At 43.0% G+C, this 14,396-nt stretch overlaps 1 protein-coding gene across 6 annotated transcripts in view; it reads left to right on the top strand.

Annotated features, from left to right (window-relative positions):
• PHACTR1 (phosphatase and actin regulator 1) overlaps positions 1 to 14,396 on the top strand; it is a 298,201-nt gene that overhangs the window by 271,842 nt on the left and 11,963 nt on the right. For all 6 annotated transcript variants that reach the window (XM_058802634.1, XM_058802626.1, XM_058802660.1 and 3 more), the window contains 2 exons: positions 6,453 to 6,508; positions 11,298 to 11,359. In XM_058802634.1, the coding sequence (XP_058658617.1) occupies positions 6,453 to 6,508; positions 11,298 to 11,359 (118 nt within the window). The remainder of the gene's footprint in view (positions 1 to 6,452; positions 6,509 to 11,297; positions 11,360 to 14,396) is intronic.

The following is a 14,396-nucleotide window of genomic DNA, read 5'->3' as shown; positions in this document are numbered from 1 at the left end:
AACAAAGAGCCAGCTTGGTTATATTTCTCACTATACACAGATGCTTGAGCAAGCAGAAAATTTGCTGATTAGTTTTCCCAAAAATCCTCACTGCAATCTAGACTAATCGGAGCTTTAAAGTCTATATTGAAGCTGTTTCTCAACACAAAATCAAGTCTGGGATAAGGATAATTTTGGGGGGTAGTAAATGACTGCTTAGAGCCTGAATTAAAGTCTGAATAATTTCAGTTGTAAATCTGATTTTCCTGTAGAGCCCAGCTGGAAACACAACTGCAGATGTGTTACGGGAAATAAAATTACTTTGGCTCACATTCCAGATTGTTCTGTACTTCTTGCAGTGCACTAATGCTGAGCAAAAGCATTGCCTCTCTGCTCAGGGTTATGGGACTGTTGTAGCTATCCTGGATCAAATGTCAAGGGAACACAATCAGAAGTCCAGGGAGCACTCTGGGATACTAAGGCAGAAGTAGTACCTTGCCAGTAAGGGACTGTCAGAAAATACTTTTATCTTCAACTGATACTTAGCAGTTTTTTAGACTTTCACCAAAAGCAAATACTTCCTACCAAAATTGTCTAACTGGTTCTCTGCTAAACCATGCCAGTGGTGCTTCACCCATTTTCCTAGGGATGAACAGGCATCTCTGCCCACGTTGGTCTGCTTTCATTGCCACAGGCTTCTTTATAGCTGCAGAAGCATCACCATCTCCCAGAGGCTGAATATTTTAAATCAACAGGGAAGTGTAGAGCAGTCATTACATGATAACTGAGTCGTGGCAAACACTCCTTATGGTTTTATTGCCCTAATTTCTCAAAAAAAGAACTTATAAAGTGTATTATCATGACTGATACCAGGAGACTTGTCACGCTTACCTGTGAGGGAACTTAAAGTAATAATCCTACAGATTAGCAAACATCTAATGGAGTCTAGTACAAGAATTTTATTGGTATTTTATTGGTTACACTTGCTTCTTTGGGTAGGGATTTTCTATTTAATATGGCCTCAGTTTATTAATTCATTGATAGAAGTACATTTAATCCCATTTTATAAATCCTGTTTAGGAGAATGATAGTCCTCTGTAGACTCTACAGTCTGGCTGGCAAAATCTGGGCTGTCACTGCAAAAAAGGTGAACCTCCAGGCTTACAATGATTTTTTGCTCATTGTGCAGTGATGTAAGGAAAGGAGGTAGTTCATTCTTGCCCTCTGCTAACAGTTAACTGCTAGAAACAAATACAAGATTTTCTTCTTTTCTGTTTTTCTCTGAATTTTCTGTACATGGCATGGGAGTGCAAAGAGCCCCTGACAGCCTTTACTTGGTTAATTCTGCTTCATTATTATTGTTGGGAAAGGCAAGGTAAATTAACACTCTTTACTCCCATTGAATTTTCCTCATGTGGAATTATTTTGCTGATGTAAATCAGTGCAGTTCTACTGGCTTCAGTCATGCTCATTTATGTCAACTAAAGAGCAATGTCTCAAGTAGTTCTTTGTAGCAGCTGGCTTCTCATGTGCCCAGCTCAGATTTACTGCTCTGTTAGCGCAGTGTCTAGGGTAGTATGGGCCCAGTTGCTGCTGATTGAGGATGTTTGCACAGAATAAATTCAGGAGTTGCTCCAGAGGTTATGCCCCACTGTGCTCACAAATTATTTTACATCAGGGTGACTTAAATCATGAGGAACAACTGTGTGAGCACAACTTGGCTCAGAGATGCCTTGGGGATATTCTGGACATCTCACCGTCCTGCTGTGTGCCCTGTCATGTCCACTAGTCCTGTTCATGGGTCCCACACACCAAATGTCACCATTGAGGCACTGGAGAGCTGCTGAGTTCTGCCTTTCGTGCCTGCAAACACTCACAGTTAATAAGCCTGGCAAGTGGGTGGGGAAGCAATTTCCAGCCAGCCCTGTATTGTATCCAGCCATTATACTTGCGTGTGACCCCGCACTAGGCTCTTAAATTCTCTTCTCCTCTGGACAGAGGCAAAGATGAATTCCTGGTACACAGAAAACACATATCCCACATCATCCTGTTCACACAACAACAAGCTGGATGGCATAAACCAGCTTTTTCTTGGAGCTCATCCACAGCAAAACAAGAGATCAAGGAGAGAAAACCCATGACTCCTGGTAGGGAACAGCCAAGACAGCCAGGAGCATCTCACCTCAAAGGTGCTGCCAGACAAAAGGGCTGCAAAAATCTGAGCCAAGGCCCCCACAAGGGGTTGGCTGCTGGTCTGAGAGCCCTTGGGGAGTGGTCACACTGCAGAGCAGGGTAAGCAGCACTGTGTACTTCATTTAAGTGTTTTGTCATACCCAAGGACATGTTTTTCCTTTTATTGCTCCTGCAGAATACTGACACATGGAGCAGAAACTTTTCATTCTGAGTTCTCAGTTTGCTGGGGAGGGTCCAAACAGTAGCATCCATCAGTGAAAATGCTGCCTTTCTTTCCTGTTGGTCCCTGCACCAGCCAATATTTTAGATCTACAGCAATTGATTTTGCAGGATTGTCCCTTCTGGCCCCAAACTCCTACTCATCTGCCATAATGTGACCAGCCCAGCCCAGAGCAAATTCAAAGCAAGCAAACAAGCAAAAAAAAAAAAAAAAACCACCCAACAAAATAAGCCTCACTACACCATCCTTACGAAGAACTGCTCTTATTGTCTAGCACAAGACGTGTGATGCATTTGATCCTATAGAGAATTAATTCTGAAAATTGGTTTGCTGTCAAGTTTATCTTTGTAAATGTGAGCAATTTTTACTGACACACCCATTTGGATATTATTTTTTCAGTGAAATTCCAGCAAGGCTTTCCTTATGTCACCATAAATCTTAGGAAGCTTTCCTTTGTAGTAAAACCTTTGTCACAGTATATTTGCAAAACTGTTGTAATCGATATTGCAGAAATATATGAAGTATAAACCAAGCAATAATTGTAAAGCACCGATTACAAAACACTTTCCTGTCTTTTTGGATGCCTGAAGCACATTGCAAAACTGTATGGATGGCACAGTGAAGGTCAGGCATGTTGACACATGAACATTTTAAACACAGAAAGTGCTGTTAGAGGTGGTTACTTGTTGAGGTCAGTCTCCCCTGTTCCTTGGCCAGACACCTGCACTTACTTTGTTTGATGAAACAGCCAGAGTTACCTTTCTGATCAACAGCAGCACCACACATCTCTTTCCATCCTTACAGTTTGCACAGGCAGATCTGTTCTTTGCTGTGGCACCAGGTTCCTTCCTCACATCCATTTTCTTCCGTTTATTCTGATTGTGCTGCTAATGAGACACCTTTTTCCTGACCTGTGGCCTCCTGACTGCCTCATGCAGCCCCTGTGATGTTAAATTAAATGAGGCACAGCAGCAAGCAGCAATCAAACTATTGAAAACAACCTGTGCAAGCTAGGTGGGCTTCATTAACAACTTTTCATTCTGGGCAGGACAGGAATGAAGGCAGAATTGGGGAGCTACCACCACTGATGTTTGCCAAGGTCAGAGCTCTGTGCTAGAGCTGGTGTACTGAAACTGAGTGTGGGAAAAAACCAAACCTGTGTCTTTGCAGCCATAGTAATAAAGGAAGAGCTGCTTGTGTTTCTTGACTTAGATTATCTGTAACTAGTATCAAGATTTTCAAAGATTAACAGAGATGTTAACAGCTGTTCAACATCTGGCAAGCCTAGAAATTAGCTGGCAAGAAACAAGAGCTTAAATGGTGCTGTTCTGAGGAGCTGGTGGAGGTGTTTGTGTGCCCCAATAGTTTGGGGGCAGAAGTCACTGTAACAGCATAGAAGGAATTAAATTAAATGAGCAAGAGACCATGAAAAGAGATAATTGGGGGAGTTTGGAAGGGAAGGGCTGTGGAAGGGGCTGGGTTTATTTGAAGAGCTCATCAAGGAGGGACTTAAAATGAAGGAGCAGGAGCAGACTCGGTCAGTCCCAAGGGATGATGGAAATGGGAATTTAACAGCAGTTCATGGAGATGAAAGCAGACACTGGTACTGGAGGCCAGAAACCTCTGTGGCTTCTATTCATGACCTTCTTCATCCTTCAGTGATGCTTTACTACTTGCACTGTAAGGACTAATTAAGATTTTGTTCCACTACAAGAATACCTTAGCTTTTCCTACTGCCTAACTCACATTATTAGAAACTTAGGATTATAAAACTCCAGAAGTGTTTGCTAATCCATGAATTAATCTATCCAAAGTGGCATGGCTTTTTCTGCTGTGCATCACTTAAAAGTGGCAGTCACCATTTAGGCAGGAGCACTCTGCAGACTGAAAAGGGTGGATAATGGGATCCACAAAGTAATTTGACTCTTGATGGGGAACATGAGTATCCTTGGCTGGCTTTCACTTGGGGCCCTACCAGACAGTGTGGGGAAAAATCCCATGGTCTCTAGGTCCTGAGCAGCACAGGAGTAGAGGGTGCAGATAACGACAAGGGTATTCTTGGAGGAAATGTGTGTCCTCTTGTGTGGAAGAAATGCCACAGAAACATGCAATGAAAGCTTAGTTTAAATGCATCTCCTTCATGGCAGGTACCTCACTGAACACATGGAAGATGTGGTCCCTGTTGTAAATCACTTCTGTAGGTAGATAAAACTTCTGCCTTCCGTTAGAAATGTCCTAGTGTGAACTGTTTGTGACAGAACAGTTATCTGAGTCCTTCAATCCCTGTTTTCTTGGAATCTGGAGGACTTCAGGGGAGGTTTTTTTCCTTTCTCTTTTTACTATGATGTCTGTTTCTGTAGAAGCCATTCACATGCTGGATGGCTGGCATTCATCCTGAACATCCCTCTGATGCATCCTTTTGAAAAGCATCATGGCATGGGGGATTGAAAACATTTATAATACAGTTCCTGCAGACATGTGTGGTGGGGCTAAAAAAGGCAACTTCTTCTTTTTTGGTTGTCATGTGATGCTAGAAATGAAGTAGTTCTAATTGCTTCACAGTCCTAAGGCAAAGTCTCCTATTAGCAACAGCTACTGTATATTAAAGATGTAATGGCAAGCACTTGAATAGCACTTTCTGTCTTCAAAGTACTTTGCAGACATTATTTACTTCTGAATTAAGGGTCAGTTTCTGTCCCTTTTAACACTTTTCTAATGAGATAAATGTTCAATCTACTTTGAGAAAGGGATAAAGCTCCTGACTCCAAATTCTACACTGAAATAGGGCTGTGTACTGCTCGTTTGTTTTCATGGTGTAAAGTGCTCCCAAAGGACATGCAGCTGGTAATACCTCTGCTGTTGGAGATCTTCAGACTGTAAAATCAGGTGCCTGTAAAGCTTCTGCCTTCAAACAGCTGGTGTGGGAGGTGGGTTCCTACCCAGTGCTTGTTCAGCCCTGTGCTCTGCACACAGTGTGAGGGGCAGGGGTCTTGAACTGGCACACACATGAGTTCCTGGCCCTGGAGAAGGCTGGGGATGCACATGCACCAGCAGCTTAGTCCCTGTGTAGTGAGGAGCCATTGTCAGACATCTCTCATCCAGCTCCATTTCAGGGAGCTGCTGTGCCCAGGATCAGGGGAACATTCCTTGCAGAAGATGAAGCCATGCAGCATTCTTATCATTTCCTATCAGTGCCCCGTAACCAGTAACTCACAGGGAAGCTGGTCCAGTTGACAAAGACTGGGGTCCTCAAGTTGGAAATGTCTCTGAATGACCAAGTCTGGAGGAAGAGAAGGCTCTGTCATGTCACTGGTATCATTGACAAAACACCCATTGACTTGGATAAAAGTATGAGGATGCCCAACAGTGCTGACTTCTGATGTCATCTCTGTGGTTTACTTTGTTTTGCAAAGACGCTTTTGTGCTTGCTCTGTATTCTGAATATTCAGGTCATTCCTACGTACAGAGCCCCTATTTGTAATCAGATTGTGGGGTTTGTTGACCCTCTTACAGACAAATTGACTAGCAAGTCACACTGATCCTTCAATATAGGATTTAATAAAAGCCACAAGAGAAGGAGGAGGGTTGCTGTTGTTCTGCCCTCAGTGCTGCCAATCAGTCCCTTGTTTTTCTGTGTCCATGTATTCAAATGCTGTGTGAACCAACAGGGCGCGGTCAGGAGGCTGGCGAGGGGGCAGCGAGAGGGTTAGCTGGATCCTAGCTAGAAATACTTGTGCAAGTCAGGAAGAAGGCATGGAGGGAAGGAAATTAAGTGGAGACATCTGTGTGGCTTAGCTTTCAGCAGCTCTGCCTGGGGTAGGGGTGGGAGAGTCATGCCTAAGATGACATAACATATTTTGTCTTTCGTGGGTTGGAAACAGAGGAAACTGCGAAAGCGAAGCATGGTGTGTGTCACGCATGGTCCAGGCATACCAAGTACATAATGGAGCAGTATCAGTGCTTTCTGTTCTGCCTTTCACACCCCAAAGTGACTCTTCAAGGCAGAGAACTGAGGAGAATATGATATGGTCCAAAAATTGATCTTGGACTTTTTTCGCAGACGACTGAGCCAGAGGCCGACTGCTGAAGAATTGGAGCAGAGGAACATACTGAAACGTAAGTCCTGATTCTGCTGCCATTTAACCTGAAGCCAGATAATTTGGGTTAGGTTTCATATACATTTGTTGTTTTTTATGAACATCAGCTATTCTCTGTAAGCATCACTGATAATAAATAAAAATAATAAAGGGCATCGTAAGTGCAAATAAGCATGAAAGTCTGTAATAACATCTAAATCTGCAGAAACAGTTCTTTCAAATCAGAGTCAGTAAATTTACAAGAATAAACAACCTAAGGGGAAGAAATCCTAGGTCTTGAATGACATTCCTGACAGAGGGTCAGACATCCTGAAAAGCCTCCTTTGTGCAGCACTTATGTAGATGAACATCCCATTGTAAGTTAGTAAGGACATTAGGGCATAGCTCGATTAGCTTTCCTAAAAATCTTCACAGCAATCTATGCTAGCTGGAGCCTTTATTCAATTTAAAAAAGAATCCAGTATGACTCAGGGTTATTCCCATGAAACTCTCCCTTTAAATCAGCCAAAAATTTGCTGGTAGATCCTCAGCCTGTAATTTTTAAAGGGACAAAATACCACTCAGAAATCCTGAACCAAGTTAGTAGATACATTGCCACTGACTTGAAGGGAAGCTGGACTGAGTCCAACTTTCATAACCTCATGAATGAACAGGAAGAAAATTACAGTTTCTTTACTTGCATGCAAGTGTTTTGAATATTAAAAACAAAAAAAAATGTTTATCTAATTATTGTTGTTACTTTGGAAGCAGAAAAACAACAACAAACAAACAAGTTCTTCCCCTTTTAAGTTAGTAAATGCATATTTCCAGGAAAATTTTTAAAAATTACTACAGAAAAAAGTATTCCAAAATGGTACCTTATACATAATGTCTCCTTAGCTAGGTCCATAATTCACCTTCTCTTGTTCAAATAGCTGCATTGTATAGAATCATAAAAATGTGGTAGCAGAAGATAATTCTCCGAAAATCAGCAGAATTCATTTTTCAGATACTTCAAAATCTTAGCAGATTAGTGATAGTGTTAGTGCCCAGCAGGGTCTTTTCATCTGTTGATGTTATTACACGTAGCAGTCAGAGGGAGAGAGGCACCACTGTGAATGCCAAGAGGAGAAAAGACTGGACAGCAGAGCAGGGTGGGCAAGCCTGAGGCTGCTGGAAAAGCCATTTGTTTGGGACCAGCCCTCTCTTGGTAACTGTGCTCCTCATGTCTGCTCTGAACTCTGGTGACTGGCTGCTGGAGGAAGAACCTGGGGAAATATTTGGCGCATCCAGCTGTGATTTTCTCCCGGGGTGTAGCAGAACAGCTGGAGAAGGGGGACCTGCGACGTGACTGATGTCAGGCTCATGCACAGAGAGACAGAGGCTGATTTTCTGGCAGCTCATGTTGTCATCCTGGGACCTCTGAACAAACACGTGTCAGGCACCACCTGGTGCTGGTGCATGACCAGCAAACACTGCCCTGGCACTGGGGGAGGTGGAATCTTGGGCACCTGCTTTGAACCAGCATCAGCAGAGAGCAGCCGGGTGCATTGCAGACATTCCTAAAGGTCACATTGCTGAGCACAGCAGTCACAGAGGGCCCTAAAGGTGTCTTACATTTCAGAGGAGTTATCCCTTGAGTAACACCAGTTTCTTTTTTAATTGAATAAAGGCTTTTAAATTACATGGATGGTTGAAAATATTACCGTGATTCCAGAACCACATTGTATTTCCGAAATGGATTTTTTTATAGCTTGCTTTAGCAGAGATCTGCCCCAAACATGTGTGTCTTGGTAAACAAACAGCTTCCTAATTAGAGGAAAGAGTAATGTGGTATTTCCAAGGCATTCCAACTTTCGGTGAGCCACAGCAGGAAAGAAAAAAAATAAATTTGTTACATAATTTTAAAAAGAAAGCATAAACATACTCTACACTTAAGTAAAAATAAATATTTTCTGATTTGTATGTCATTTTGTGTCATTTCTCTAGACTTCTGAAAAGGAGCATTATAATAAATATAATGGAGTGTAGGGAAAGAGAAACTCAGGAAGTGCTAATAAAATGAGTGTAAATTCTCTGCATAAGCAGGTCAAGCAATTTGCAAAAGCCCAGCCCAAAGCATGCACAAACACAAAAGAAAACCTACCAAGCTCTCAAGTAGACTAAACAGGGCTTTCTCTGCAGTTAAAGCTGAAATCTCCGTGATGAAAATGTCATGTCTGGTACTGTGATGTGCCTATTACACGTGTAACTGCATTACTGCCCATGCTGATGGGGAAAAATGAGGCAAAGTGTGGTTGGATAGCCAGTCTTTATACATGAATTGAATGCTTCCTAGGTCTGTGCTGCTGCAATAATTATGAGTTATCTTTACAAGGGCAAAGCATCCATTTCCCAAGTTCTGCTACTTGCTGATGGCAACAGTGAAATCACAGCAGCCACAGGAAGGAAACAGCAGAGACAGACAACTGGGTCTTGTGGGACCTCCTTCACTGAAGTATGCCCCAGTCACTGACTCAGATCAAGGGCATGGAGTGGGAGGAGTCCAGGCCTGCAGGGTTATTTTGAAGACTAAAGAACACTTTGCACCTGTACTTGCTGTCCAAGGGTGTAGGGAAAGATGCCTCGATCCCCTGTCATGCACCACCCCTGTGCCACTTCACAGGTGGATGAAAGTAATCCAATTGTCAACCTGGCACATTTAGGGTTGCATAAATTTCTCATAAAAATTATGGTTAGGTGGGTTCTGAATACCTCAAACAGTACTGGGGGACATTTCACACTGGCACAAGATCAGGAGTGAAAATTGCACCTACATCACCCTGGCACACAGGTTTAGAAAAACAGAGAATCTCCTGAACACCTAAGATGAAATAAAGCATCTGTTCTGTATCTTCACAAGATTGGCATGACTTAACTTCAAAGAAATAGGCTAAAACAAAGTCACTTTCTAGTTTTGAAGGAGAATGTATTCCTGTTTTCCAGCTTTTACCTGCCTGAAGTCTTAAGCCTGGCTGTCTCTGAAAGTGGGTGGTTGGGCTGAGAGTGAGGAGAAGAGAAAAACATCAGATGCCAAGGACAAAAATGAGTAGCCATTACTAAGTTTTATATAAAACTCCTTGGCTGCTTGCAGTTCTACCCTGACTCTGTGTGGATTCTCTTTAGTTAGTGCTGTGTCTGAAAGCAAGCATTTGCAGGACCAGCTCCTCCAAATTTGAGACACAAAGGGAAGAAAAAAATTGCTAGAGAATCAATTGCCGGAGGAGTATCCAGCCGAGTAGGGGCAGAAACCACTGAAAGAGGAAAATCATATTTATCAGTGTAGCTACTCCAGTGATTGCTTAAAAAGACAGTTGTAACTCCCTGCTGTCTTGTGTTCTTTTTAGTCTCTACTGGTTTCCTTCCTTCTGAAAATATAAGCAGTATTTTTGGTAAAATGGCACTTAAAGATCAGAAGTGTAGTGTGAAACATCATAACATCGGCAGGTTCTTTGTCCACTTTGGTGGAGATTTCCCAGTCCTGCTGAAGTCAGTGAGCAGTTGCGATAGCACTGTCTGTCCTGAGCAGTGAGACACCTGGTTTGCAGCCTAGCCCTTCTTACCTGCTCAGAGGCTTCTGTGGGCTCCAAACCTTAGGTCTCATTTCTGTGTGGGGAAAGCCCCAGTTTTCCAGTGAGATTGCTGGTTTGTGCTCTCATAGCTGAAGAAGCTACAGCTGGTGGGTTGTTCCTGCTGCTCTGCAGGAGGTGCCTGCTCCAACTGCAGGATCAGCAGAGAGGAACGTGGGATGCCCCCTTGAGTTTAGTGCAGTGCAAAGTTTAACAATTTAAATCAAAGCACCTCTCCTCAGCTGGCCTTTGAGGTCCATAATGTCCCCTGCAGAGAGTCATTCCTGCCTGAGCTAGTCCTAGCTGAGCAAAAACTCTATCCCAGCAGGGGCACAGAGTACTGACTGGAAAAGCTGATGAGTTGTGTTTGCTCTCACCTGTTTTGTGCTGGCATGATGGGAGTAAAGAGTGTTTCAGCCATCAGTGAAGCAGTGGAGACAGATCCTAACTGATCGAGAAGCTGAGTACCTGGAAGCCTTGGATTTTAGTGACTTTTGGTAAAGGTCAATTCAAAGACAATGCATGACAGCCTGCTCCTAAGTTGAAGAAGAGTTAGTGTACTCAAATGTGATTGAACTCTTGAGGGAGAAGAGTTGAGGCATGCCCTGGTAAGAACTCGTAGCACGTGATCTTTTGGCTTAATGTTGAAAGTTAAATGACCTGGGATGAACTTTTATGCTCCAGTGTGAAACTTTGAAGGCTCGTGATGGAAGGACACACTCTACTTAACTCCACTCATGCCATGGGAAGTTGCACAATTTGTCTGGCACCTCTATTCCAAAGGTTTTTTTCTATTATCTCCAAAAAGTAGCTGCAAGAAATTATTCTGCAGATGGAAAAAAAATGTATGTGTTTCTTTTCCAACCACTGACCTTGCAGAATCCAACCCTATCGTAGCTGAGCCCCCTGAGGCCACCAGGCCTGTGGGCAGGGAGATAACATTTTTTTGAAGAGCTGGCTTGCTGCCCAGCCCTTATAAAAAGTGACACACATGAAGAGGTGCCAACACAAGGAAAGGAAGAAAGCTGTAGATGTTTTATGAGGCGTGTGAAGAAGCGCAGTAGCTACAGATCGAGGATGTTCACCCACCCCAGAGGGACATACTGTGCATCAGAGAGGTCCTGAAACATTAATACACTTACTGATGGAAAGGCTAATTTTGTTGCAAACAGTGCATGCCTGATGAGTCCACACTCTGAGATCCTTGTAAATCTTTTACAGCCCGGAATGAGCAAGAGGAGCAGGAGGAAAAACGAGAGATTAAGAGAAGATTAACACGTAAGGTGAGAAGCAACTTTGGTCCTATTATGACACTACTCTAAGTTTCTCCCTACTGCACAGTTGTTTGCCTTTTTCCTTTTCTTCAGCACCATTTTCAAAAGTAGAGTGTGAAACAAGTCTTACAAAAAAATCTTTAAAAGAAATCAGCAATGTTGCAGGGTGTAAGTCCATGGAGAGCAAAGGAAACCACTTTGCAGGCTACTGCTGGTAACATTTCAAACAGGAAAAAAGAAGATCTAGTCTTCATAACTGAAGGAGGTTTGAACAGTGAAGGATAAAGATCAGCATTTACAAGGACCAGTGCTTCTTGTAAGTGTAATGGCTTCTGTAGCCATTACAGAGAACAAAGTTAAAGCAATGCTGATTTGAAAATTCCACCAAAAAAACCCCTCATAAAACTGGAAGCTAAACATTTTCTGGAAAGGGAGGTTGTGAACTGAGGCATTTAAACTTAATAGAGACAAGCATTTATGAAAAAGTATATAGTGCAGAAAACAATCTTGTATTGGCAAGGAAGGACAAACAAAACAGCATCGCTTGATTCAAAAGTAATTTACTCTTAAAACTGAAGAACAGTCATTTCAGATGTACCCATTCAGTTTTGCAGCTGGCATAAATGTCTACAGATGCCCAAACATACACAGTGAACAATCCATCCTGCTATTGCAGATTAACTTTCTTCCAGCACTGACATATTTCCTGTCTCCAATGGTAAAGAAAGCCCTCTAAAAACTCACATACTTGTGAAGCAGCACCATTCCCTTTCTGTGCAATTTTAGATGGCTTCATTTTTTTGACCTATGTGATCACAGCTTTCATGGTATAAATATTAACAAGGAAAGGTCTCTAAATATATGTGGAAAGGTTACATTCTGAGAACTGAATTGCTTTCTACCATGGTTAAAAATCTCATGCCTTAACTCTCAGTTCATGTAAATAAGTAGAATTCTTGGTGACCAGTGGGAGGATACTGCTGTTGTCTGCAGGAGCTAGAGAGCCATAATATTATTTGTAAAACACTTCTATTCCTCACCACGATGACAGGGATGATTGTGCATTCCCTCTTAGCACTGCCTGAAAGAAAGGATCCTAACTGCATTGCAGATGTTTCATGGGATTGAGGCTCTGCGCAAAGGCTGGAAATGTCATTTTGCCAGGCTTTCAATTTCCCTGTACATTGAAGGGTAAACACGTGCAGGAATCCAGTGCGGAGCTTGATGCCATTTGAGGAGCAGCTGTAATAGATACAGAGCAAAGCTCCCCACACCCAGTGTGCTGCCTAAGGAGTGAGGGCTTGCTGACTGAGCCGGCACCGTTGCCACACGGTTCCCATCCTTCCCATCCTTCACTATCCTGTAGGAAGAGTGCAGAGCACAGGAGTCATCTGTCACAGGCAGAGGCCACAGCTCAACTAAAGCACCCAGGCTGCCACTGCTTCACAGCAGTGTCTGCTCCCTAAAACCTCAGCAGTTATCTGGGAGATTTCTTGCTTTGTCTTCTTTGCCCTTTTGTGTAGGAACAACAGGGAAAGCAGCATCAGTCCAAGGCCCTGGCATTTAGCTCTTTACTACCCCTGTTCCTGGTCACAAACCTTTTAGTCTTCTTTTTGGCTTCCTCTCTAGTAAAAATTTTTCTCCCCCACATTTCTGAGGTTGATAGCAACACAGCTTAACATTGTTTGCTTTGGATCACCTTTTTAAACTGTTGTAAATTGTTCTAGTGACACATGTAATTTTAATGAAAGAACTGCAGGGGTGATCTAACAACAGATTTTGTTCTCACCTACCAAACATATCATCACAAAAGCTCAGAAATCACCAGAGAAAAGAAGTGAATAAAGTGTGCAAGTGTTTTAGATAACAACTAGAAATGCCAACCACTGAGTGAATCCTGCAAAAATAGTTGTTATTCCCCAGCTGTTTCTTTCATGAGCCTGTCCCAGATGTGTCGTTGTGTTTACAGCAGAGTGGCAAGCTCCTTCTGTCAGTTTGTACTGAAGTCTTACTACCAAAGGATTTTAAACCCCAGGTCAAGCAGAAGTTTAATTGAGCACAGCAAGTGTGTTGCCCAGCAGCCCTTTCTGTTTGCACTGAATTTTCAAACACACATGTGCCCGCAGGGTAAATTCAACATGAGGAAACTCTGCCGTGTTGCCTCTTTTGGAAATGTGTGTAGTTGGGATTTAAGAAGGGAAGTGGGTTCTGTAGAAGCCGCTGATGAGACTTTTGACCTTGCCCTACAGAAACTGCTACTGTCCTCAGTTTTTTTGGTGGCAACATTCCAATTCCAAGGGAAGAACCCATTCCATCCATAAAAAAGCTATTCTTAAAATTCTGTCAGCACTGACATTTTGTTACAGTGTTATGATGATAAGTTGTAACATGACATGCTGTAATAAGTAAGATTACCTTGCGAGGTCTAGATGCCTTATTAAAGTGAGCAATAAATATCCGGTTGAATTCATCATTTGGACAGGCAATTTCTAAAAAAAAAATAACATTATAAAGAAATCAGGTGACCTATAGCGAGCTGCCCCCTTTTGCATTTTCCATCCTCTCCAACTCATCTGGTTCCACATTAACTGGGGTGAGGAATAGCTACCATTCAAATAACAAAGTGAAGGACATGCTGTTGGCTAAGTTTCTCAGCAGCTCATGTCCCTCCTGCCCAAGGAAGGAGAGTGGAAGCATGTTTGCCTGTCACCTGGGATGTCCAGCCCCCCGTCCTCTCTCCCTGCCCTTCGGGCCCACCGAGCGCCTTTGGGCACGCGGGCTTGCGTCATTGGAGTGGAGGCACACGTGGATTAGGGAGGCTTTTTCTCTGAGCACTGGTCTTGTCCTCCAGCCCATTCAAAGAATATTAATGTGCAGAAGCCCTCTGGAAGTGTTGCAGATGGGTCACATCCACAGGGAGATCTGGGCCCCCGTGAATTACTACCAAGAGCGTATCCTCTCTGAACCATGACAAACTTGGCCAAGGACCAAGGCAATTAACATGAGCCTCAATGTCCCCTGAGGACTTCCATTACAGAGAGAGACT

Source organism: Ammospiza caudacuta, chromosome 1 (genome assembly GCF_027887145.1).
Source record: "Ammospiza caudacuta isolate bAmmCau1 chromosome 1, bAmmCau1.pri, whole genome shotgun sequence".
NCBI classification, from domain to species: domain Eukaryota; kingdom Metazoa; phylum Chordata; class Aves; order Passeriformes; family Passerellidae; genus Ammospiza; species Ammospiza caudacuta.
Note: the sequence above shows the minus strand (reverse complement) of the source record. Positions and strands in the feature narration are given on the sequence as shown.